The 23,156-nt window shown below is 55.2% G+C and overlaps 3 protein-coding genes across 4 annotated transcripts in view; 2 read left to right on the top strand and 1 right to left on the bottom strand.

The window, feature by feature from the left end:
• The window catches only part of PRKRIP1 (PRKR interacting protein 1), a 532,772-nt gene that overhangs the window by 398,865 nt on the left and 110,751 nt on the right, over positions 1-23,156 (top strand). The gene's annotated exons all lie outside the window — the stretch shown is intronic.
• The window catches only part of IFT22 (intraflagellar transport 22), a 984,170-nt gene that overhangs the window by 960,075 nt on the left and 939 nt on the right, over positions 1-23,156 (bottom strand). Inside the window, exon 1 of one of the 2 annotated variants that reach the window (XM_050783881.1) lies at positions 20,604-20,613. The exons of the other annotated variant lie outside the window; for it this stretch is intronic. The gene's annotated coding sequence lies outside the window, so the exon portion shown is untranslated. Of the gene's footprint in view, positions 1-20,603; positions 20,614-23,156 lie in introns of those variants that run through there. 2 annotated transcript variants of the gene reach the window in all.
• Positions 14,156-23,076, top strand: LOC126950428 (uncharacterized). The gene is made up of 7 exons (XM_050783910.1): positions 14,156-14,284; positions 15,031-15,097; positions 16,033-16,145; positions 19,179-19,295; positions 21,154-21,237; positions 21,927-21,983; positions 22,993-23,076. The coding sequence occupies exons 1-6, from the start codon at positions 14,277-14,279 to the stop codon at positions 21,946-21,948; spliced, it is 411 nt and encodes a 136-aa protein (XP_050639867.1). The 5' UTR covers positions 14,156-14,276; the 3' UTR covers positions 21,949-21,983; positions 22,993-23,076.

Raw genomic sequence — 23,156 nt, 5'->3', positions numbered from 1 at the left:
CCCTCCCACCTCAGCCTCCCAACTAGCTGGGACCACAGGTGTGCGCCACCACGCCTGGCTAATTTTTTGTAGAGACGGGGTTTCACCATGTTGCCCAGGCTGGTCTGAGCTCAGGAGATCCACCCACCTGGTTCTCCCAAGTACTGGGATTATAGGAGTGAGCCACTGAGCCCGGCCTCCCCACGTGCTTCTAAAGTGAGATTTAATTAAGCAAAACTGCAATTGCACCTGGTTTTGCAGGGCTAGCTGCAGAGGCAGAAAAAGAGAGTGAGATTTCATGCTCTGACTGCAATTGGCTGATGCCCCCATTCCAGGCAAATGGTTCAGCCTTGACCTTTCTCCTGTCCCCGCAGTTAAGTGGATCTGAACAGAACCTTGTTCCTTGCTTTTGTTTTTGAGACAGAGTCTCTCTCTGTTGCCTAGGCTAGAGTTTAGTAGCACGATCTAGGCTGGCTGCAACCTCTGTCTCCTGAGTTCAAGCAATTCTCCTGCCTCAGCCTCCTCGGTAATTGGGATTAGAGGTGCGTGCCACAATGCCCAGCTAATTTTTAGTATTTTCAGTAGAGATGGGGTTTTACCATGTTGGCCAGGCTGGTCTCGAACTCCTGACCTCAAGTGATCTGCCCACCTTGGCCTCCCAAAGTGCTGGGATTACAGGCGTGAGCCACCGTGCCCGGCCCCTTATTTGTTTTTTGTTTTGTTTTGTTTTGAAGATGGAGTCTGGCTCTGTCACCCAGGCTGGGGTACAATGGTACAATCTCGGCTCGCTGCAACCTCTGCCTCCTGGGTTCAGGCGAGTCTCCTGCCTCAGCCTCCCAAGCAGCTGGGATTATAGGTCCTCACCACCACACCTGGCTTTTTTTTTTTTTTTTTTTTTTTTTGTATTTTTAGTAGAGATGGGGTTTCACCATGTTGGCCAGGCTGATCTCGAACTCCTGACCTCAAGCGATCTGCCTGCCTCAGCCTCCCAAAGTGCTGGGATTACAGGCGTGAGCCACCGTACCCGGCTGCATGCTCTGAGGAAACACAATTGTACGTAGACAGGGTGGCACGACGTGATGATGAGATAGATTAGAGCGCTTGAATTGTCTGCAATGGCCCTGTGTGCTTCTGTTTAAAAGCCCCTCCGAGTGGCTGCCTGGGGATATGCTGCTCCTCTCCACAGTCCTAGCATGCCAGCTTTGGAGGCACACAGCTTGCTGGTGTCTACTTCAGTTCATCACTGATTCCTGTGAGGTGGCAGAGGCCTGGGCCCGCATGTACGGACCCAACCAGGGAACTGGGAGGGCTCCACAGAGCTACGGTGATGTTGCCAGGGCTCCCGGCCAGGGGACCATTGATCAGCAACTGACTCATACAGTGTTGAGTGACTGGTCTCCATAGACAGGGGAGACACAGCCTGGCCCCAGCCTTGAGCAGGCATTGCCCAAGTTCCTGCCTTTTCCAAGAAATTCAGACTCTTCGAATACCAACAAGGAAGGGCTCTGGTCGAGTATGGTGGCTCACGCCTGTAATCCCAGCACTTTAGGAGGCTGAGATGGACGGATCACCTGAGGTCAGGAGTTTGAGACCAGCCTGGCCAACATGATGAAACCCCATCTCTACTAAAAATACAAAAATTAGCCGGGCATGGTGGTGCACACATGTAATCCCAGCTACTCAGGAGGCTGAGGCAGGAGAATCACTTGAACCTGGGAGGTGGAGGTTGTAGTGAGCCAAGATTGCACCACTGCGCTCCAGCCTAGGCAACAGAGCGAGACTCTGGCTCAAAAAAGTAAAAAATAAATAATACCAATAGGAAGAGCCCTTTCTCTTTTTTTCAAACAGAATCGGGTATGGATAAGTAATAGCAGAACTGGCCGGGCACGGTGGCTCAAGCCTGTAATCCCAGCACTTTGGGAGGCCGAGACGGGCGGATCACGAGCTCAGGAGATCAAGACCATCCTGGCTAACACGGTGAAACCCCGTCTCTACTAAAAAATACAAAAAACTAGCCGGGAGAGGTGGCAGGCGCCTGTAGTCCCAGCTACTGGGGAGGCTAAGGCAGGAGAATGGCGTGAACCTGGGCGGCGGAGCTTGCAGTGAGCTGAGATCCAGCCACTGCACTCCAGCCTGGGCGACAGAGCGAGACTCTGTCTCAAAAAAAAAAAAAAAAAAGTAATAGCAGAACTGCCTGTTTGGGGCAGTGGTGTGGCCTCCGGGGAGCAGGATTTGAGGACAACCCTGCCATTGTTCAGGGAGGCAGTGTCTGTGGTCAGGAGACACTGGCTGTATCAGGATCCCAGCAGCGTCACTTACTGGCTGATGACCGTGGGCAAGTCTTAGTCGACGCTCAGGAAATCTTTGAAAGAATGAATGAGTTTAACTTCCTAGTGCGTCTGTTTCTGTCTCTGTAAAGGGGATAGAAAAAGCCAAACTCGGTCGGGCACGATGGCTCATGCCTGTAATCCCAAGGCTTTGGGAGGCCACGGCGGGAGGATCCCTTGAGGCCAGGAGTTCAAGACCCACCCTGGGACACATAGCAAGACCCCATCTCTACAAAAATGTTTAAAATTCGCCGGATGTGCTGGCACATGCCTGTAGTCCCAGCTACTCGGGAGGCTGAAGGATGGCTTGAGCCCAGGAGCTCAAGGCTGCAGTGAGCTATAATTGCATCACTGTACTCCGGCCTGGGTGACAGAGTGAGACCCTGTCTCCAGTTAAAAAACTAAGAGGTAGGTGGCTCACGCCTGTAATCCCAGCACTTTGGGAGGCCGAGGCGGGTGGATCACGAGGTCAGGAGATTGAGACCATCCTGGCTAACACGGTGAAACCCCATCTCTACTAAAAAATACAAAAAATTAGCCGGGCGCAGTGGCGGGCACCTGTAGCTACTTAGGAGGCTGAGGCAGGAGAATCGCTTGAACCCGGCAGGCAGAGGTTGCAGTGAGCTGAGATACCTCCACTGCACTCCAGCCTGGGAGACAGAGCAAGACTCCATCTCAAATAAATAAATAAATAAGAGGTCAGACTCACAGGGTTGCTGAGAGAATCCAGTGAGAAGACCTGGAAACCACTCACCCAGCTTCCAGTGCCAGGGCAGAGCCTGGAAGGATCCAAGTGAGGCCTATGCAGTTACTGGCAGTGGAAGCAGCAGAGGACTGGCCGGCCCTCCCGGGGTCTTGCTGCCCATGGCCAGGCCCCATCTCCTGGGGTCTCTCGTCTCTCTAACACACGTGGCCACTGGGTTTGGCTGTGATGGGATGGGACTGAGCCGTGGTAGATGCTCACATCAGATCGCAAAGAGGGCCAGCTGTGCCTCAGCCTGGGAGACCCTGCAGCTCCAGGAATCCTGGTGCAAGTTTCCAACTGAGGAAACAGATGCTTGCCGCAGGGTAGCATCCACTCGCCCGTGAGCTAGAACATACCCAAGGCTGACCGTGGGCAGATGCCTTACACGCTGGGGTTATTACAGGGCAAACCAGGAGCTCACCTTCTTATGAAGGGACAGACAGTAGACGTAATAAATAAGTGAATGAGATAGTTGCTTTGAAGGTAATCAATGTTATAAGGAGGATGGGAAGACCAAGTGAAAAGAGTTAAAGTTTTTTTTTTTTTTTTTTTTTTGGAAGATGAAGTCTTGCTCTGTTGCCCAGGCTGGAGTACACTGGTGCAATCTCGGCTCACTGTAACCCCCACCTCCCAGGTTCAGGCGATTCTCCTGCCTCAGCCTCCCAAGTAGCTGGGATTACACGTGTACACCACCACACCCAGCTAATTTTTGTTATTTTTAGTAGAGACAGTGGTTTCATCATGCTGTCCATTCTGGTCTCGAACTCCCGACCTCAAGTGATCCGCCCGCGTCAGCCTCCCATAGTGCTGGGATTACAGGTGTGAGCCACTGCACCCAGCTGAAAAGGGTTAAAGTTTTAAATCGGGTGGTCAGGGTAGGCCTCCCTAAGAAGTTCCCTTCTTTGTTTAATTTATTATCTTTTTCTTTTTTTTTTTGGAGACAGGGTCTCACTCTGTCACCCAGGCTGAAGTGCAGTGGCGTAATCATAGCTCACTGCAGCCTCCAACTCCTGGGCTCAAATTATCCTCCCAGCCTCCCTAGTAACTGGGACTACAGGCGCACATCACCGCTTTTGGCTAATTTTTGTATTGTTTGTAGAGACGACGTCTCGCTATGTTGCCCAGGCTGGTCTCAAACTCCTGGCTTCCAGCAATCCTCCCACCTGGGCCTCCCTAAGTGCTGGGATTACAGGCATGAGCCACCGATCCCAGACAGAAGTTAACTTCTAAACAGTCGTGGCAGAGGTGAGGGAATGAGCCCTGCAGATGTGAGAGGGAAGGACGTTCTAGGCAGTGGGAACCGCCAGTTCAAAGGTCTCGTGGTGCAAACGTGTCTGGAGACCAGCATGGCCGCAGCACCGTGACCAGGAGGAAGAGTGGGAAGCGGTGAGGTCAGAGAGACCAGGGAGAGGCGGAGCATGGGGGCCTTGTAGGCCATTGCAGAGTCTTTGGCTTTTACTCTGAGTCAACTGGGGGCTATTGGAGGGTTTGAACAGAGGGTCCTGGCTCTGGTGGGGAAACAGGAAGTAGGATTTATTATTGGTAGGCATGAGTAAGGAGGGGTCTGCACAGGGGAAGCCCTCAGAAGCACAGGGGCCAACACTCACCCGGGAGGCCACGACTGGGGCTGCGTTTGACCCCCAGCCATGCCAGATGAGGGAGCCGCTTCTCAGCCACCGTGTGGGATCGGCTTCATCCGCATTGAACCTGATCAAGGCCCGCTGCTTTCTGCTCTAGATCTTCTGGCAGCCAGGGAACTTGGACTTGGCCCCACGTATGACCTCAATCACATGCTCATGGTTCTGCTGTTGGTACAGATAGACATGATGACCTGGCCAACGTGAACCCTGGCTGTCACATCCCGGGGCTTTCCAAGGGCACCCCGAATACTTGCCTGGTGTCTAGACGAGAGACAGCACGAGGTCAGAGACACAAATGTCCAGTGGAAAGAAATGTCTCCAAGGTTCCTTAGGGCAACCCATATAAGAAACAGACTGTGTGGCCGGGCGTGGGGGCTCACGCCTGTAATCCCAGCACTTTGGGAGGCCAAGGTGGGTGGATCACCTGAGGTCAGGAGTTCGAGACCAGCCTGGCCAACATGGCGAAACCCCATCTCTACTAAAAATACAAAAAAGTTAGCCAGGCATGGTAGTGGGTGCCTGTAATCTCAGCTACTCAGGAGGCTGAGGCAGGAGAATCGCTTGAACCCGGGAGGCAGAGTTTGCAGTGAGCCAAGATTACGCCACTGTACTACAGCTTAGGCGACAAGAGCAAAAATCTGTCTCAAATTTTAAAAAGAAAGAAAAAGAAAGAAACAGACTATGTACTTTACTGAGGAGGGTGCTGTTTGCAACCATTGCAGCTTACAAGGTCACAATTTTTTTTTTTTTTTTTTTTTGAGACATAGTCTTGCTCTGTCGCCCAGGCTGGAGTGCAGCGGCACAATCTCAGCTCACTGCAAGCTCTGCCTCCCGGATTCATGCCATTCTCCTGCCCCAGCTTCCCAAGTAGCTGGGACTACAGGTGCCCACCACCACGCCCGGCTAATTTTTTTGTATTTTTAGTAGAGACAGGGCTTCACCGTGTTAGCCAGGATGGTCTCGATCTCCTGATCTTGTGATCCGCCTGCCTCAGCCTCCCAAAGTGCTGGGATTACAGGCGTGAGCCACCACGTCTGACCTAGTCACTATTTCTTTTTTTTTTTTTTTTGAGACGGAGTCTCACTCTGTCACCCAGGCTGGAGTGCAGTGGCCGGATCTCAGCTCACTGCAAGCTCTGCCTCCCGGGTTTGCGCCATTCTCCTGCCTCAGCCTCCAGAGTAGCTGGGACTACAGGCGCCTGCCACCTCGCCCGGCTAGTTTTTTGTATTTTTTTAGTAGAGATGGGGTTTCACCGTGTTAGCCAGGATGGTCTCGATCTCCTGACCTCATGATCCGCCCATCTCAGCCTCCCAAAGTGCTGGGATTAGTCACTATTTTTTTTTTAAGAGACAGGGTCTCACTCTGTTGCCCAGGCTGGAGGGCACTGGCACGATCATTGCTCACTGCAGCCTCGAGTTCCTGGGCTCAAGCAATCCTCCTGCCTCAGCCTCCCAAGTAGCAGGGACAGGCATGCACCACCACACACGGCTAATATTTTTATTTTTTATAGAGACAATCTGGCTATGTTGCCCAGGCTGGTCTCAAACTCCTGGACTCAAGCAATCTTCCTGCCTCAGCCTCCCAAAGTCCTGGGATTACAGGCATGAGCCAATTGCACCCGACCAACTTTTTAAAAGGCTCTCTCTGGCTGCTGCTTGGTGCCCGGATCATAGGTGGCAGAGGGAGGCCAATGGGAGGCTGATGCCATCATCGCAATGAGAGGTGGTCATGACTCAGACTAGGTGGCAGCAGTGGTAAAAAGGGACTAGATTCTGGAGATTTTTTTTTTTTTTTTTTTTTTTTTTTTTGAGACGAAGTCTCGCTCTGTCACCCAGGCTGGAGTGCAGTGGCCGGATCTCAGCTCACTGCAAGCTCCGCCCTCCCGGGTTCACGCCATTCTCCTGCCTCAGCCTCCCGAGTAGCTGGGACTACAGGCGCCCGCCACCTCGCCCGGCTAGTTTTTTGTATTTTTTAGTAGAGACGGGGTTTCACCATGTTAGTCAGGATGGTCTCGATCTCCTGACCTCATGATCCTCCCGTTTCGGCCTCCCAAAGTGCTGGGATTATAGGCTTGAGCCACCGCGCCCGGCCGATTCTGGAGATATTTTGAAGACAGAGCCAAAAATGAAACTTAAGGCAGGCGCAGTGGCTCACACCTGTAATCCCAACACTTTGGGAGGCCGAGGCAGGTGGGTCATTTCAAGCCAGGAGTTCGAGACCAGCCTGACCAACATGGTGAAACCCCGTTTCTACTAAAAACACAAAAATTAGCCGGGCTTGGTGGATTCAGGAGAATCTCTTGAATGCAAGAGGTGGAGGTTGCAGTGAGTTGAGATCACGCCACTGCGCTCTAGCGTGGGCAACAGAGTGAGACTCCATCTCAAAAAAAAAAAAAAGGAGAGAGAGAGAAACTTTAGATTCAGCATCAGGAGTGATGGAGAGGAGTGGGGCTACCTCCCGGGGTTTGTTCTGAGCCACTGAAGGGTGGCAGAGAGCTGGGTCAGGCCGGGAAGGAGGTCTCTGCCTAGCCCTGCAGATGTCACCTCCTGGTGCTGGGCTACAGGGGTCCACACTTGGGCGGGGAGTGCAGACTTGGGGAGGAAGGGATCAGGCTGAAATGCAGACCCATAAAGGTTGAAATTCCAGTAGAAGAACAAGTAGAAGATAAATCCAAGGAAAGGCGTGGACTGGAGTCCCACACTGGGGAGCCATCGGCTTGTCAATGGCATCCCGCATGGCCAGAGCGGATGAGAAGGCAGAGTGAGGCATCTGCGGACAGTCCCCGTGCAGCAGCAGCAAGAAGCTTAGCAGGGAGGGCAAGGACCAGTCAAGGAAACAGGGACAGAGCATCCAGCCGGGGGAGGAGGCCCAGGAGGGTCGGTGACCTGGAAATAGCTGCTAACACAGCAGCTCAGATGAGAGTTGAAAAACAAGGACGTGGCAATGTGCGGAGGTCATTAGGGACCTTGGCAAGGACAGTCGGCGTGGGGGGCAGCAGAGTCTGATGGGAAGGGCTTGAGGAATTGGAGGAGTGGAATTAGAGGCTTGAGAAGACAGCTTCTTCAAGGAGTTTTGCCGAAGTGGGGTCAAGGGAAGGGGCGTGTGTGCATGTGTACATGCCTGCTAGGAGAACATGCTTGCATGCATGTAGAAGAGAGAAGCAAGAGCTGGTGCTGCAGGAGAGCGTGGCATTGCTGGAGACCCCATTGCGTAGGGGTGAGGGGCCAGCACCTGCAGGCATGGGGAGCTGGCTGGGGGGCTCCGCGGTCACCTGTGGTTACCTGCAGGATCTACAGGTGCAGAGGCAGGGAGGGGTGGATGAGGCAGCAGCTTGGCCTCCCTCAGTGTCCTCCTAGCAGAGGATACCATGTGCACCAAGCGTCTCCACCATTCCTACCTGGCCTGCAAGTGATTTAATAAGACAGGGGCGGCCGGGCGTGGTGGTTCATGCCTGTAATCCCAGCACTTTGGGAGGCCGAGGCGGGTGGATCACCTGAGGTCAGGAGTTCGAGAACAGCCTGGCCAACATGACGAAACCCTGTCTCTACTAAAAATACAAAAATTAGCTAGGCATGGTGGCGCATGCCTGAGAGGCTGAGGCAGGAGAATCGCTTGAACCTGGGAGACAGAGGTTGCAGTGAGCCGACATCATACCATTGCACTCTAGCCTAGGTGACAAGAGTGAAACTCCGTCTCAAAAAAAATAAAAAAGAGACAGGGGCCCCCCGCAACTTCAGGAAAACTGTAGGTACAACGCCGCTGGCCTTGCTATGATAAATCTCTGCGTTCAATCCTTTTGCAATCAGAAATCATGCCTAGACTTTTTTTGGGCATGGGGCAGAGGGGGACAGGGTCTTGCTCTATCACCCAGCCTGGAGTGCAGTGGTGCAATCAGCGCTCTGCAGCCTCGAACTCCTGGACTCAAGCAATCCTCCCGCCTTAGCCTCCTGAGTAGCTGGGACCACAGGTGCACACCACAATGCCTGTCTAATTTTTGTATTTTTCTGTAGAGATGACGTGTTGCCATGTTGCCCAGGCTGGTCTCAAACACCTGAGCTCCAGCGACGCTCCCACCTCTGCCTCCGAAAGTGCTAGATTCCAGCCGTGAGCCACAGCGCCGGCCTTCCTAACGTCTTGACCTTAAAGACGCTTTGATTCCCTCCTCCTCTCTGTGAGGTGCCCTCTCTAGGCTGTCTTTCCGGGTTCTCAGAAGGATGAGGTCCTAGTCTTTCCTGAGGGGAAGGGGACCGTGTTGGGCCCTTGCCCCACAGACTCCTTTTCTGAGCCCGTTTCCCTGTCTTATGCTCACTTATCCACCCATCACCTGTCATCCCTCTCTCCCCTAAACAAAGTATGTCCCTCTCTCCTGGGTTTCCGGGTTGCCGATCGTCCATTCCACACACTCCATGCTTCTCAAGATCCCCTCTGGGGCCCACGTTACCCCCCTTCCACCAGTTCTGCCCATCGGGCTGTGCCTTGCAGCCCTGCACACCCCCACCACCCCGACGACGATGCCCTCGCCTTATTCAGCCTCTCTGTAGCTTCTGACCCCCTGACCCTCCGTATTCATTGACCCTCCTGCCTCATATTGGTGCCTTCACATGCATCCTCCTGGTGTCTCCCCTGCCTCCTGCCGCCTCTTCTCAGGGTCTTTGCGGGACCCCCTTCATGGGTCACCCCCTGAGGCTCTGGCCACACTCATGGCAGCACTTTCTCAGGACTTGTCCACCACCCCTGATTTTCTGTATTAGCCATTCTTGCATTGCGGTAGAGAAATACCTGAGGCTGGGTAATTTATCAAGAAAAGAGGTTTCGTTGGCTCGTGGTTCTGCAGACTGTACCAGAAGCGTGGCACTGGCATCAGTTTGGCTTCTGGGAAGGTGATGGAGCCTTTACTCATGGCAGAAGGCAAAGTGGGAGCAGGCGTGAGACATGGGGAGGCCAGGAGGAAGAGACAGAGAATGGGGGTAGGGGAGGTGCCACGCTCCTTAAACAACCAGATCCCTATCCCAGAGACGGCACTGCGCCAGGAGGGACCCACCCCGTCCCCCAAACACCCCCCACCAGGCCCCACATCCAACACTGGGGATTAATTACTTTTTTTCTTTTTTGAGACAGGGTCTCACTCTGTCACCCAAGCAAGAGTGCAGTGGCGTGATCACGCTCACTGCAACCTCTGCCTCCTGGGCTCAGGTGATCCTCCTATCTCAGCCTCCTAGTAGCTGGGACTACAGCTACAGCACCACACCCAGTTAATTTTTTTGTGGGTTGTATTTTGTAGAGACGGGGTTTTTGCATGTTACCCAGACTGGTCTCAAATTCCTGAGCTCCAGTGATCCTCCATCCTCAGCCTCCCAAAGTGCTGGAATTACAGGCAAGAGCCACTGCACCTGGCTTGATTACACTTCAGCATGAGAAGTGGACAGGGGTGAATATCCAAACTCTATCATTCCACCCCTGCCCCCCTCGCCCAAATCTCATGTCCTTCTCACATTGTAAAATACAATCATGCCTTCTCAACAGTACCCCAAAGTCTTTTTTTTTTTTTTTTTTTTTTTTGAGATGGAGTTTTGCTCTTGTTGCCCAGGCTGGAGTGCAGTGGCACCATCTCAGTTCACTGTAACCTCCACCTCCCGGGGTCAAGTGATTCTCCTGCCTCAGCCTCCCGAGTAGCTGGGATTACAGGCACCCGCCACCATGCCCGGCTAATTTTTTTTTTTTTCTATTTTTTGTAGAGATGGGGTGTCACCATGTTGGCCAGGCTGGTCTCAAACTCCCGACCTCAGGTGATCTGCCCGCCTCAGCCTCCCAAAGTGCTGGGATTACAGGCGTGAGCCATTGCACCCAGCCCCAAAGTCTTAACTCATTACAGCATTTAGTCACAACCATCGAACCAGTCTCTAAGAAGTTCCAAACTTTCCCTTATCTTCCTGTCTTCCAAGCCCCTCAAACTCTTCCAAGCTCTGACTGTTAGGACCCTAGATCTCCTCAACTTGCATCTCCAGCCTGAGGTCCACAGGTCCAACCCCCACCACACGCATGCCCTTAGCTGTTCACAAGCACCTTTGTGCATACTGGAGCCAAGCCAGGCAGCTGCCCACCCGTTCCCCCACACAGGGCCAGGCCTGGGCCTCCCCACCTGGGTTCTGCACAGCGATGGGGTCCACAGCTCTCTCTCCAGCTCCTTCTGCGGCCTCGCCCCAGAGCTCTGCACTCCAGAGGTTGAAGAACTTGCCGAAGGTCGTGAAATTCGTAAAAGGCAGGGCCAGAATGCAAGCCCAGTTCTGGACTTGACATCAAGTGGCCACCATGGATGTGATCCCAACGTCCCCACCTGCGCATTCCAGCCTCCAACAGAGGAGGCAGGGCGAGGCAGCCGGTGGGGGACAGGGGGCCCTCCCATGGCTGGTGAGGCCCTGTCCTTCTCTAATTGAGGCCCCTCTCTCGGGGAAGCCCGCACAGTCAGTCTCCTGGCCTTCGCGTCCTCCCAGCGTGGAGTGACAGTTTCAAAGCACAGCTCTGGTTGCTGCTGGGATCCAGCTGGGCTCTGGGACAGTGTCCAGATCCTGTCCCCAGCAGCCTCCGGCTCCTTATCCAACCCCCTCTACCCAGAGCCTTCCGTCCAATCTCACTGCCTGCCAGCCTCTGCTGCCCTGTCTTACCCAGCCTGTTCTCTCTGCCTCACGAGCAGCCATCCCCCAATTCTCCTTCCCGTGCTCCTATTGCCCAAAGCCACCTCTTCAGGGATGGCCTCCCCCAACCACTCAGCCGTGCACCCCGAGATCCCCTCAGGAGCTAACCCAATGCCCAGAGCATCTGCAGTAGCGCCAATGGCCAGGCCTCCAGGCCAGCTTAACACGTGGGACGTTTCCAGGATAGCGGGCCACCAGCTGGGAACCGGGGCAGCCTAGGATAGAGGGTTTGCAGCCAGGGTGCTCACACCTGCACAGAATGTCGCATACATGCACAGCAGGACCATGTGCCCTCCCCTGCAGGAACAGGCACAGAAACAAGTGCACAGGGACCAGGCCCACGCACCCCATCATCTCCCCAGTGCCTACGGACGGCGCTGGGAGCTGCAGGCCCTGGGACCTGACCAAGACCGCACTGAGGTGGCCACAGACTGGGGGCAGATAAAACAGGCATTGCAAGGAATCATCTCAGCCGCTTTTTATCCACCCCTCTTGCCAGGCCACACCTCCAGGGACAAGGAGGACAAGGAGGCCTCACTCTGGCGGGGCAAAAGTCACCTCTGCAAAGGTTCCCCATCTCAGCCCTGTCTCTCTGTCCCCCAGGCCCTCATCCCTAAAGTGGGATGTGGCTTCCCTGAGCCTTGTTGGGGCTTAATGCCCTCTTTTTATTCCAGGAGTCTGTCCCCATGGGATCAGTCCCAGCACAGTTCTTGGATGTGCTCTTGTTTGTGACCAAACTGAAGAATCCCCTCCCTTGGTCTAGGCCCTTCACCTCTATTAATGTGACCCAAGGCCCCATTATCTTTCTGGTGGTTTCCTCTCCCTACATCTCATAGCTGCTGTCCACCTCCCCTCCTGAGCATGCGTGGCCAGCTCTGCCATCCCATCCCACAGGCCAGGGCCCAAGAACTCTGCACCCAGGCCAGGAGGGCATGTCATTTGTCGTCTGTCTGGACCCCTCCATTTGGGGTCTCCTTAAAGTCCCTGCAGGTGACCCACGGCCAGCCCCAACCCTGCCCCTGACAGTCCTCCCTCCAAGGCCAGGTCCTGCCCTCAGGTCCTGCCTCTTCCCTCATCCCCTCCTCACTTCCGCAGGCACCACCTTCCTGCCAGGTACCCAGGGGCCCAGTGAATGTCTGAAGGAAGAAATCCATTTGGAGGCCCGGCGTGGTGGCTCACGCCTGTAATCCCAACACTTTGGGAGGTTGAGGCGGGCAGATCACTTGAGGTTGGGAGTTCGAGACCAACCTGGACAACATGGCAAAATCCGTTCTCTACTAAAAATACAAAAATTAGCCAGGCATGGTGGCAGGTGCCTGTAATCCCAGCTACTCAGGAGGCTGAGGCAGGAGAATTGCTTGAACCTTGGAGGCAGAGGTTGCAGTGAGCCGAGATGGAGCCACTGCACTCCAGCCTGGGTGACTGAGTGAGACTCTGTCTCAAAAAAAAAAAATAAAATAAGAAATCCCTTCGGGGCCTGAATGAGGCGAGACTCTGGTGTGGGCAAGGGCTTAGACAGAGCTGGGGGTGGATGCCTTGGGTTTAGTCCCAGGTTGGAAAGCCTCTGTTCTTTGACTGTAAAATGTGAATCGTCTTTTGTCACTCATCTATAAGGGAACCCAGGAGCATGTCGGGGTGAGACTGGCTTGCCCCATCCTGGCCCAGGATGCTGAGCTCAGCTAGGGCGGGTACGACAGCCGGTCAGTGGGCTGCGCAGTCAGGGACAAGTCCACCGAGATGGCCGCACACACCATTTCCCTGGCACTGCCCACAGCCTGCAGCTTTTGTGCATTTCTGAGGCCACAGTGCCCCCTGGTGGCTGTGCAGCCTACCCCAAAGGACAGCGTCCTGGGTCTCAGGCCTCCAGCTCCCTCTCTGCAGCCCCAACAGCTCACCCTAAATGAGGTTTGTTGTCACCATGTTACATGTCACCATTTGGGACCAGAAAGGGGGATCCAGTGGCCCTGAGTCGCACAGTCAACCAGAAACAGGGCCAAACCTCACCCTCAGGGCTGCCTGGCTCCTGGGTCACTGAAGTCCTGCCTGGAGATGCGTGCTCGGGTCTGGGGCCCTTCCCCGATGTCTCTCACCCTCCTGCAGGCAGGAAAGTCACAGTTTGGATGCTTTGTTGTAAAGACGACCCTGGCACCTGGAGGAGGGAGAGACGGACAGGGCTGTGGGTCGGGGGACTCCTTGGGGACCACGCGGCCCCCACCACTGCAGCTGGAGCCTCTGTTGGGGGCAGGATGAGGCACCTCTGCTGTCAACCCAGAGGTGGGACCCTACGCATCCTCCCTGCACCGCCCACGGCTTTCTCTGCCTCTCCTACCTCCCGGCTTCCCACTGGACATTATCTCAGAACATCAGCTATGGAAGCAACTTGAGCCTCCTTGCCCCTGCATGGCAAGCAAAGTGAGGCCCAGAGAGGGAAGGGGGATGGCCAGGGCGCTCCAGACGGCTGTGGGCAGAGCCACGTTGCGCTGGTTTCCCCTAATCCCTGACCTGAGTTCCTTCTCCTACCCAGAGGATTTCAACAATCCAGAGAGTGCTTGGGGCCAGGAGTGCCTCTGATAGTCAGGGTGGGCTTCCTGGAGGAGACCCTAGGTCTAACGGGGTCTTCTAGGCAGAGGTGAGTTGGGAGGGAATAGCCAGCACTCTCACAGCATCCAGGCGGCCCTGCTTCCAGACCATGGGTTGGAGAGGCAGAACCAGGGGAGGGCACCAAGGGTCCCACCAGGCTCCCTCTAATGGCCATGTCTTCCTTTGGCCACAGGACGCTGTGCGGAGCTGCAGGTCCGTGTCACTGAGGCTGTGGCCACAGCCACTGAGCAGAGAGAGCTGATCGCCCGCCTGGAGCAGGACCTAAGCATCATTCAGTCCATCCAGCGGCCCGATGCCGAGGTGAGCCCACCCCCCTGCCCCATGCCAGCCTCGCTGCCTGCCCAGGGTTATTTTAGCCTCTGCAAACGCTGACTTCCCAGATAAGCCTGTGTATCCGGCAGCTGGTGACAACCCAGAAGGGCTGTCACCTAAAACCATTGGGTTCTCCCTGCTTACTCCCATGAATACCACCCTGCCCCTGATTTGGGGTGACAGGCCATGGGGCAGAGGCCACAGGACTTCCTAGCAGTAGCACAGAGGCCCCTCTCAGGCATTGCCCTGAGAGCAGAGCCAGAGGCAAGGCCAGGACCATGTACCCATCTCCCAGCTAAAGAACCTGGAGCCCAGAGATCACAGCAGGCTGGGGCATAAAGAGCCCAGGGAGGGCATCTCCTCGCCCACCTCCCCTTCTATAGAGGCCACAGTGGGACTCCGGGAGAGAAATCTGGGCTTCCCCAGGTCATGAGGCAGGCTGGTTGCAGGGCCAGGGAGGCCAGGTGTCTGATGCATGTCAAAGCTGAGTGGCCGCGAGGAGAGCCCCACTGCTGCTGAACTCTGGCCTCAGGAGTGACTCAGGGCCCAGCCGTCTCTTTGGTAGCCCACGCCATGTGCCCAGGTCCGGGCCCTCCTGCAGCCAGCCTGCACCCCGGACGGTCCCACCCACTCCTTGCCACAGCCACCCTGCCATTTGCCTTGGCCATGCTGAAAGGGAATATTCCATGCCCACTGTGTGGACGCACCTCCTCATCTCTTCCTGTCACCTGCAGGGTGCCGCCGAGCACCGCCTGGAGAAGATTCCGGAGCCCATCAAAGAGGCCACTGCCCTATTCTACGGTAAGCAGAGCCCTGACCCATGGGAGGAGGGAGGAGGCGGGAAGAGGAGACAGGTGATACTGCCTGAGAACCCAGATCCCCAAAGATCAATCCCTTCCTCTAAGAAGGTCAGGCCCCCATGCCTGCAATGCAGCAGCAACCTTTGAAGGGTCAGATAAGGCCAGGTGTGGTGGCGCACACCTGTAGTCCCAGCTATTTTGGAAGCTGAGGTGGGAGGATCGCCTGAACCCAGGAACTGGAGACTGAAGTGAGCTATGATGGTGCCACTGTACTCCAGCCCGGGCGACAGACCAAGACCGTGTCTCTAAAAAACAAAAAGGTGAATGAGCCCCCAACCTGCCTTTCTGGATCTTAGCCTGACACCCCCCATCTTGGGGTCCTGACCCTTCAGCCCTGCCAGTGGCCTGTGAAGGGCTGGTGAGTGGTGGTCAGCCAGGCCTCACTGCTGAAGTGCAGCTGGAGGTCCATGGGGTGGGGGGAAGGCAGCCTCCTTAGGTATTGAGGACAGAACCTGAGGCTGCTGGACCAGAATACTGGGGGTGTGCCCATGCGTCCCCAGTTCCCCTCCTGCCCCTTTGCTTCCCCAGGGGCTATAGGCCTAGTCTGACAGCTGCAAGGGTCTCAGATTCAAGCACAGAGTGACCGGGAGGGGAGTTCTGGGCCTGGCCCTCTCACAGAGCAGACGGGGGAACTGGGCCCTTCTCCAGGGTTCCTATTGTCAGGCCAGCCCCTGCCATCCATTCTCACGCTCCCCGGTTCCCCTGGCTGTCCCCTCCCCTTCCCCGACATGCCCAGCACCAGGGGGTCAGATACCATGTGACTTCTACCCCATGGCATTTGGCCAGAAATCCCCCAGGGCTGGGGGACCCACCCCAAAGGGCCCCCTGCTGGGTTCCGCCTCCTGCCACCCCAAGACACCCTCCTCTACCTACTAGGACCTGCGGCACCAGCCAGCGGCGCCCTCCCAGAGGGCCAGGTGGATTCACTGCTTTCCATCATCTCCAGTCAGAGGGAGCGCTTCCGTGCCCGGAACCAGGAGCTTGAGGCCGTGAGTCACATCCTTCTCTCCCCGATGCTCCTTGGGCCCAAGGACACAGTGGGGGAACACACAGGCTTTCAGGAGAGAGATACAGCACAGACTGTAAACCTCATGGGGAAGAGATTTGTTCTGTGCAGTCAGGGAGGGCTTCCTGGAGGAGGTCATGCCACACCGGGCTTTGAAAGAAGACTCAGACACTCACAGTAGAGGAGACAGGGGGCCCAGTGACCCAGAAGGGAGCATAGATCATTCCAGGGCTGCATGAAACAAGACAAACAAGTCGCCAGACGAGTGCACTCCTGCCAGGCTGGGAGGTGTGGCCTTCAATCTGCAGGGAGGGGCACCAAGGAAGGATTTAAGCCAGGCAGTGGCGCTGCAAGAATGCAGGGTGACCATCCTGGCTAACACAGTAAAACCCTGTCTCTACTAAAAATACAAAAAATTGGCCCGGCGCGGTGGCTCACGCCTGTAATCCCAGCACTTTGGGAGGCTGAGGTGGGTGGATCACGAGGTCAGGAGATCAAGACCATCCTGACCAACATGGTGAAACCTCGTCTCTACTAAAAATACAAAATAATTAGCTGGGCGTGGTGGTGGTTGCCTGTAGTCCCAGCTACTCAGGAGGCTGAGGCAGGAGAATGGTGTGAACCCGGGAGGCGGAGCTTGCAGTGAGCTGAGATCACACCCCTGCACTCCAGCCTGGGCGACAGAGCAAGACTCCGTCTCAAAAAAAAAAAAATTAGCCAGGCGTGGTAGCGGGCACCTGTGGTCACAGCTATTCGGGAGGCTGAAGCAGGAGAATGGCGTGAACCTGGGTATCCACCCAGAAGCAGAATTACTGGATCCTATGGTAATTCTATGTTTAACATTTTTAAAGGAAGCACCATACTGCCATATACTTTTTTTTTTTTTTTTTTTTTTTTTGAGACGGAGTCTGGCTCTGTCACCCAGGCTGGAGTGCAGTGGCGCGATCTCGGCTCACTGCAAGCTCCACCTCCCGGGTTTACGCCATTCTCCTGCCTCAGCCTCCCGAGTAGCTGGGACTACAGGCGCCCGCCACCTCGCCCGGCTAGTTTTTTGTATTTTTTAGTAGAGACGGGGTTTCACCGTGTTAGCCAGGATGGTCTCGATCTCCTGACCTCGTGATCCGCCCGTCTCGGCCTCCCAAAGTGCTGGGATTACAGGCTTGAGCCACCGCGCCCGGCCGCCACATACTTTTTTGTACTGCTCAAGTTTTGGTTGTGTTTGTTTTTGTTTTGTCTTTTTTTTCTTCTTCTTCTTCCTTTTTGTGGAGAACAGAGTCTCGCTATATTACCCAGGCAGGTCTCGAACTCCTGGGCTCAAGCTATCCTCCCACCTCTGCCTCTCTGAGAGCTGGGATTACAGGCATGAGCCACTGCACCTGGCCTTGTTTTTGTTTTTTGAGACGGAGTCTTGCTGTGTTGCCCAGGCTGGAGTGCGGTGGCACAATCCCCGTTCACTGCAACCTCCACCTCCCCGGTTCAAGCGATTCTTCTGCCTCAGCCTTCCGGCTAGCTGGGATTACAGGTGCCCACCATCACACTCAGCTAATTTTTGTATTTTTAGTAGAGACAGGATTTCTCCATGTTGGCGAGGCTGGTCTTGAACTCCTGACCTCAGGTAATCTGCCCACCTCAGCCTCCTAAAATGCTGGGGTTATAGGCATGAGCCACCGCGCTGGCCACTGCTTGAATTTTGAATAGTGTGAAAGAAACACTTATTCAAGCATTTGAATAAATTGAAACATGAGATTCCATTTCACCTTGCCCTTAGATCGGCAAATAGTAAAACCACATAGTGTGTGATTCCATGTATATGAAACATCCAGTACAGGTAAATCCATGAGACAGAGAGGAGACTGCCGATTGCCAGGCAATAGACGAGGAGGAAATGGGGAGTGACTGCTGGCAGATTTGGGGTTTCTTATTGGGGTGATTTTAAATGTTCTGGAATTAGGTAGTGGGGATGGATGGTTGCATAACATTGTGAATACAAATGACTGAACTGTACACTTTGAAATGCTGATGTTTATGTTATGGGTATTATATCTCAATAATAGTCTTTAAAAGGCTAATACCAATGACAAAAAAAAAAGTATGAAGAAATCTGACCAGGCATCGTGGCTCATGCCTGTAATCCCAGCACTTTGGGAGGTTGAAGTGGGAGGATTGCTTGAGCCCAGGAGTCTGAGACCAGTCTGGGCAACGCAGTGAGACCCCGTCTCTGCAAAAATAAAAAAGTAGCGGGGCATGGTGGTGTGAGCCTATAGTCCCAGCTACCTGGGAGGCTGAGGTGGGAGGATCGCTTGAGTCACAAGGCTGAGGCTGCAGTGAGCTCTGGTCATGCCACTTTATTCTAGCCTGGGTGACAGAGCAAGACTCTGTCTCTAAAATATATAGACAGGGGCCAGGCGCAGTGGCTCACGCCTATAATCCCAACGCTCTGGGAGGCAGAGGTGAGTGGATCACCTGAGATCAGGAGTTTGAGACCAACATGACCAAAATGGTAAAACCCTGTCGCAAGCGTGGTGGCACACGCCTGTAATCCCAACTACTTGGGAGGCTGAGGCAGGAGAATCGCTTGAACCCAGGAGGCGGAGGTTGCAGTGAGCTGAGATTGATTACATCATTGAGCTCCAGCCTGGGCAACAATAGCGAAACTCCGTATCAAAAAAATAACAATAATAAAAATAAAAAATGAAATAAAATATATAGACAGGGTCTTGCTCTGTCATATATTAAGGTTGATGCAAATGTAATCATGGTGTTTGCCATTACTTCTAAGGACAAAAACCACGATTACATTTGCATCAACGTAATACATATGAAGAAATCTGACCCAAGATCCCTGACTTCTGCCTGGGGTGGGGCCACAGTGGGGGAAGGGGCAGCTTTACAGAGTCAGGCAGGTCAAGGAGAAGGCTGTGGACACAGAAGGGGCTTTGCTCCAGGTAGACAGAGCAGCACCTGTGCCAGCACGGAGGCCTCTCCCCCACCCCTCTTTTTGCCCCTCCCCCCACAGGAGAACCGCCTGGCCCAGCACACCCTCCAGGCCCTGCAGAGCGAGCTGGACAGCCTGCGCGCTGACAACATCAAGCTCTTTGAAAAGATCAAGTTCCTGCAGAGCTACCCTGGCCGGGTGAGGGCCCTCCCCTGGCCTCAGCTTCAGGTGGACCAGGCAGGGAGAGAGGCCGATCAGGGCTCTGGAGGTGGGAGGGTCGGGGGCCAAGACCTGCTGGGCAGCACTGGGCCCCAGAGGCCCCCTGAGGCCTTCCGACATCTCCCCACCCACCCACCCACCCACCCACCTGCCTGCTAGCTGCCCTCCCTAAACTGGGAGAAGCCCGTAGAGTGGAGCCGCTGTCCAGATTCATCATAAAAACTGACCAGAAGGGCCAGGCATGGTGCCTCATGCCTGTCATCCCAGCACTGTGGGAGGCTGAGGCAGGAGTATTGCCTGAGCTTAGAAGTTCGAGACCAGCCTGGCCAACACAGTGAAACCCCGTCTCTACTAAAAATTAAAAAAAAAAAAATAGCCGGGCATGGTGGCGCACCCCCGTAGTCCCAGCTACTCAGGAGGCTGAGGCAGGAGAATCGCTGGAACCCGGGAGGTGGAGGTTGCAGTGAGCCAAGATCGCACCGCCACTGCACTCCAGCCTGGGCAACAACAGCAAAACTCCGTCTCAAAAAAAAAAAAAAAACTAGCCAGAAAGGCAGGGCACAGTGGCTCATGCCTGTAATCCCAGCACTGTGGGAGGCCGAGGGGGGTGGAGTTTGAGACCAGCCTGGCCAACATAGGGAAACCCCATCTCTACTAAAAATACAAAAATTAGCCAGGCATCTTGGCACATGCCTGTGGTCCCCGCTACTCAGGAGGCTGAGGTGGGAGGATCACGTGAGCCCAGGAGATAGAGGCTGCAGTCAGCTGAGATCCAGCCACTGCACTCCAGCCCAGGTGACAGAGCAAGACCCTGCCTCCAAAAAATAAATATAAATAGGCCAGGCATGGTGGCTCATCCCCGTAATCTCAGCAGTTTGGGAGGCTGAGGCGAGCAGATCACTTGAGGTCAGGAGTTCCAGACCAGCCTGGCCAACACAGTGAAACCCCATCTCTACTAAAACTACAAAAATTAGCTGGGTGTGGTGTCATGCACCTGTAATCTCAGCTACTCAGACAGCTAAGACAGGAGAATCGCTTGAACCTGAGAGGTGGAGGTTGCAGTGAGCCAAGATCATGCCATTGCACTCCAGCCTGGGCAACACAGCTAAACTCTGTCTTAAATAAATAAATAAATAAATAAATAAATAAATAAATAAGCAAGCAAGCAATAATAAAAAATGTAAACAGAACTTGGTACACACTCCAAAAAGCAACGAAGAGAGTGGATCAAAAACTCACTTGCCGAGTTCTTCTGGGCTAGGGAGGCCTGTGCGTGGCTTCTTGCAGCCCCCCAGCCCGTGCCAGGAAACCCTTTCTATGAGTAACAGGAGAGCATGGGGCATAGTAAGGCAGGGATTCACCTCTCCCTCTCCCTTTGGGGCCCAGCAGCCACCAGCCCTGTCCCCACCCATCAGAGCCACTCCTCGGCCACCAGAGGGCACTCAGACCCTGCAAACCAGCCTGGCTCTGGGTGGCCAGCTGAGGAGGCGGGAGTCTCCTCTCCCAGGTGCCTGCCTGCCCCCATGACTACCCCCACACTCCCAGCAGATCCACCTTCCTGCACCTGCGCCCGGTCCTGCCTGGGCCTCAGTTCCCCATCCGTGCCCAGAGGCTCTGTGGCCCTGACCCCATGGGTAGCTCCATGCGCCTATGGCAGGAGGCACCTGCCACATTCACGTTGTCAACCCAACACCCTCTCCTCCCACCTCTGGGATCTAAGGCTCCCTCCCCTACCTCCCTTTTTGCAGATGAGGAAACTGAGGCTCCCCTGGGCTCCTGCCCTTCCCACTGGGCCCCAGGGCACTGACTGGGTCTCTTCCCCTCCCGGTCTGTGCAGGGCAGCAGCAGTGATGACACGGAGCTGCGGTACTCGTCCCAGTACGAGGAGCGCCTGGATCCCTTTTCCTCCTTCAGCAAGCGGGTTCGTGAGCCCAGCCTGGGCAGGGGAGGGAAGGGGCATCAGCCCAGGGAAGTCCAGGGGTCCCCCCATCACCTGGCCCCCATCCCTGAGCACTCGGCCTTCCCTGGCCCCCCTCCAGCTGCCCTCGTCTGGGTGCTCTCGGCCAGCCCTGCCACACCAGCCCTGCACATCCTGGCCCCTCAGGCCAGGAGCCCCCCCAAGACAGCCTCCCCACCGCTTCGGTGCAGTGTGGGCCCAGCGCCCATTCAGGAACACCTGCCGATGGCTACCTGAGGGTGTGTGGCAGTGGCTGGGTTAACCTGCAGTATATTTGGGGGACAGGCAGACAAGGAAGAGCCAGTTACAGCTCCCAGAGTCGGGCGATCCATGGTGGGGACCCCACCCTACAACTCCCCTCCCCCACCCAGACTGCAGAAGCTCTGCCCGTGGAAAACTTTCCCGTGGGCAGAATGGGCGGCTGCAGAGGCGAGGAGGGGCTCTCACAGATGTCAGGGGAGTCCAGAATGTCACACTGAGTCGACTGTGCACCTGTCGACACTGAGTTGACGGCAGCACCCCGGCAGCCCCCTGGAGGTCTGCAAGAACAGCGAGACAGGGTGGCCTGTGGCTGGCCAGGCCCCGCTCTCTGCCACAAGCCAGGGTCTGTGAGGTCCTCTGGGGTTCTTTCCTGATTGTCCCTCCCTGTACAGGAGCGGCAGAGGAAGTATCTGAGCCTGAGTCCCTGGGACAAGGCCACCCTCAGCATGGTGAGTCCCTGCGCCTACCCGTCCCCTCCCCAGACAGGCCTGAGCCTCTGTCTCCAGCCACCTCTTCACCTGCCCTGCAGCCCAGGCTGGAGGAGCCGCCTGCCCTGCCAAGAGTGGCTGTGTGATCTGGGACAGGGTCTCTCCCCTTCCCAGGCAGATCCTCTGAGAGCATGGTTCATAGCAGTAGGTTCTGAACTGAGCTGCAGGGGGGCCATTCCTCAGAATTCCTGCAGCCTAGAGTCAGGCCTGGTGGCTCACACCTGTCATCCCAGCACTTTAGGAGGTGGGAGGATTGCTTGAGCCCAGGAGTTCGAGACCAGCCTGGGCAACACAGTAAGACCCTGTCTCTACAAAAAATAAAATTAGCCAGGCGCGATGGTGTGCTGTAGTCCCAGCCAGTCCCTGTAGTCCCAGCTACTCAGGAGGCTGATGGATGAGGATCACTTGAACCTAGAAAGTCAAGGCTGCAGTGAGCTCTGACCACTACATTCCAGCCTGGGCAACCTTGTCCCAAAAACTTTTTTTTTAAAGAATTCCAGTTGCCGGGCACGGCGGCTCACGCCTGTAATCTCAGCACTTTGGAAGGCCGAGGTGGGCGGATCACCTGAGGTCTGGAGTTCGAGACCAGCCTGGCCAACATGGTGCAACCCCATCTCTAGTAAAAATACAAAAATTAACTGGGCATAATGGCACATGCCTGTAATCCCAGCTACTCAGGAGGCTGAGGCAGGAGAAGCGCTTGAACCCAGGAGGCAGAGGTTGCAGTGAGCCAAGATCGTACCACTGCATTCCAACCTGGGCAACAGAGCAAGACTCCGTCTCAAAAAAAAAAAAAAAAAAATGAATTACAGCAGCCCTTGTCTCTCACCCATAATGGTAGAATGGGAGACCCAGCTTCTTGCCCCTTCCTTCCCCTTGCCACCCTAGGGCCCTTTCTGTGAAGCCCAGGTAGCCCTGCAGGGGGGGGTGAGGCCAGCCCCATCCCCACTCACCCTTTCCTTGCTCCCAGGGGCGTCTGGTTCTCTCCAACAAGATGGCGCGCACCATCAGCTTCTTCTACACACTGTTCCTGCACTGCCTGGTCTTCCTGGTGAGTGTGCACACGGGCAGGCCAGGGGCACCTTCACCACCCCTACCCCTGACCTCCAGGGCAGCACGGGCCTGTAATGGTGG

The sequence above is a fragment of the Macaca thibetana genome, chromosome 3 (assembly GCF_024542745.1).
Source record: "Macaca thibetana thibetana isolate TM-01 chromosome 3, ASM2454274v1, whole genome shotgun sequence".
Lineage (NCBI taxonomy): Eukaryota > Metazoa > Chordata > Mammalia > Primates > Cercopithecidae > Macaca > Macaca thibetana.
Note: the sequence above shows the minus strand (reverse complement) of the source record. Positions and strands in the feature narration are given on the sequence as shown.

Excerpts from the sequence above, each read along its gene's own strand:
- LOC126950428 (XM_050783910.1), top strand. Across the intron at positions 15,098-16,032 it reads GGCCACTGCCCTATTCTACG|GACCTGCGGCACCAGCCAGC; the intron begins GTAAGCAGAGCC and ends TCTACCTACTAG. Across the intron at positions 19,296-21,153 it reads TGCAGAGCTACCCTGGCCGG|GGCAGCAGCAGTGATGACAC; the intron begins GTGAGGGCCCTC and ends CGGTCTGTGCAG.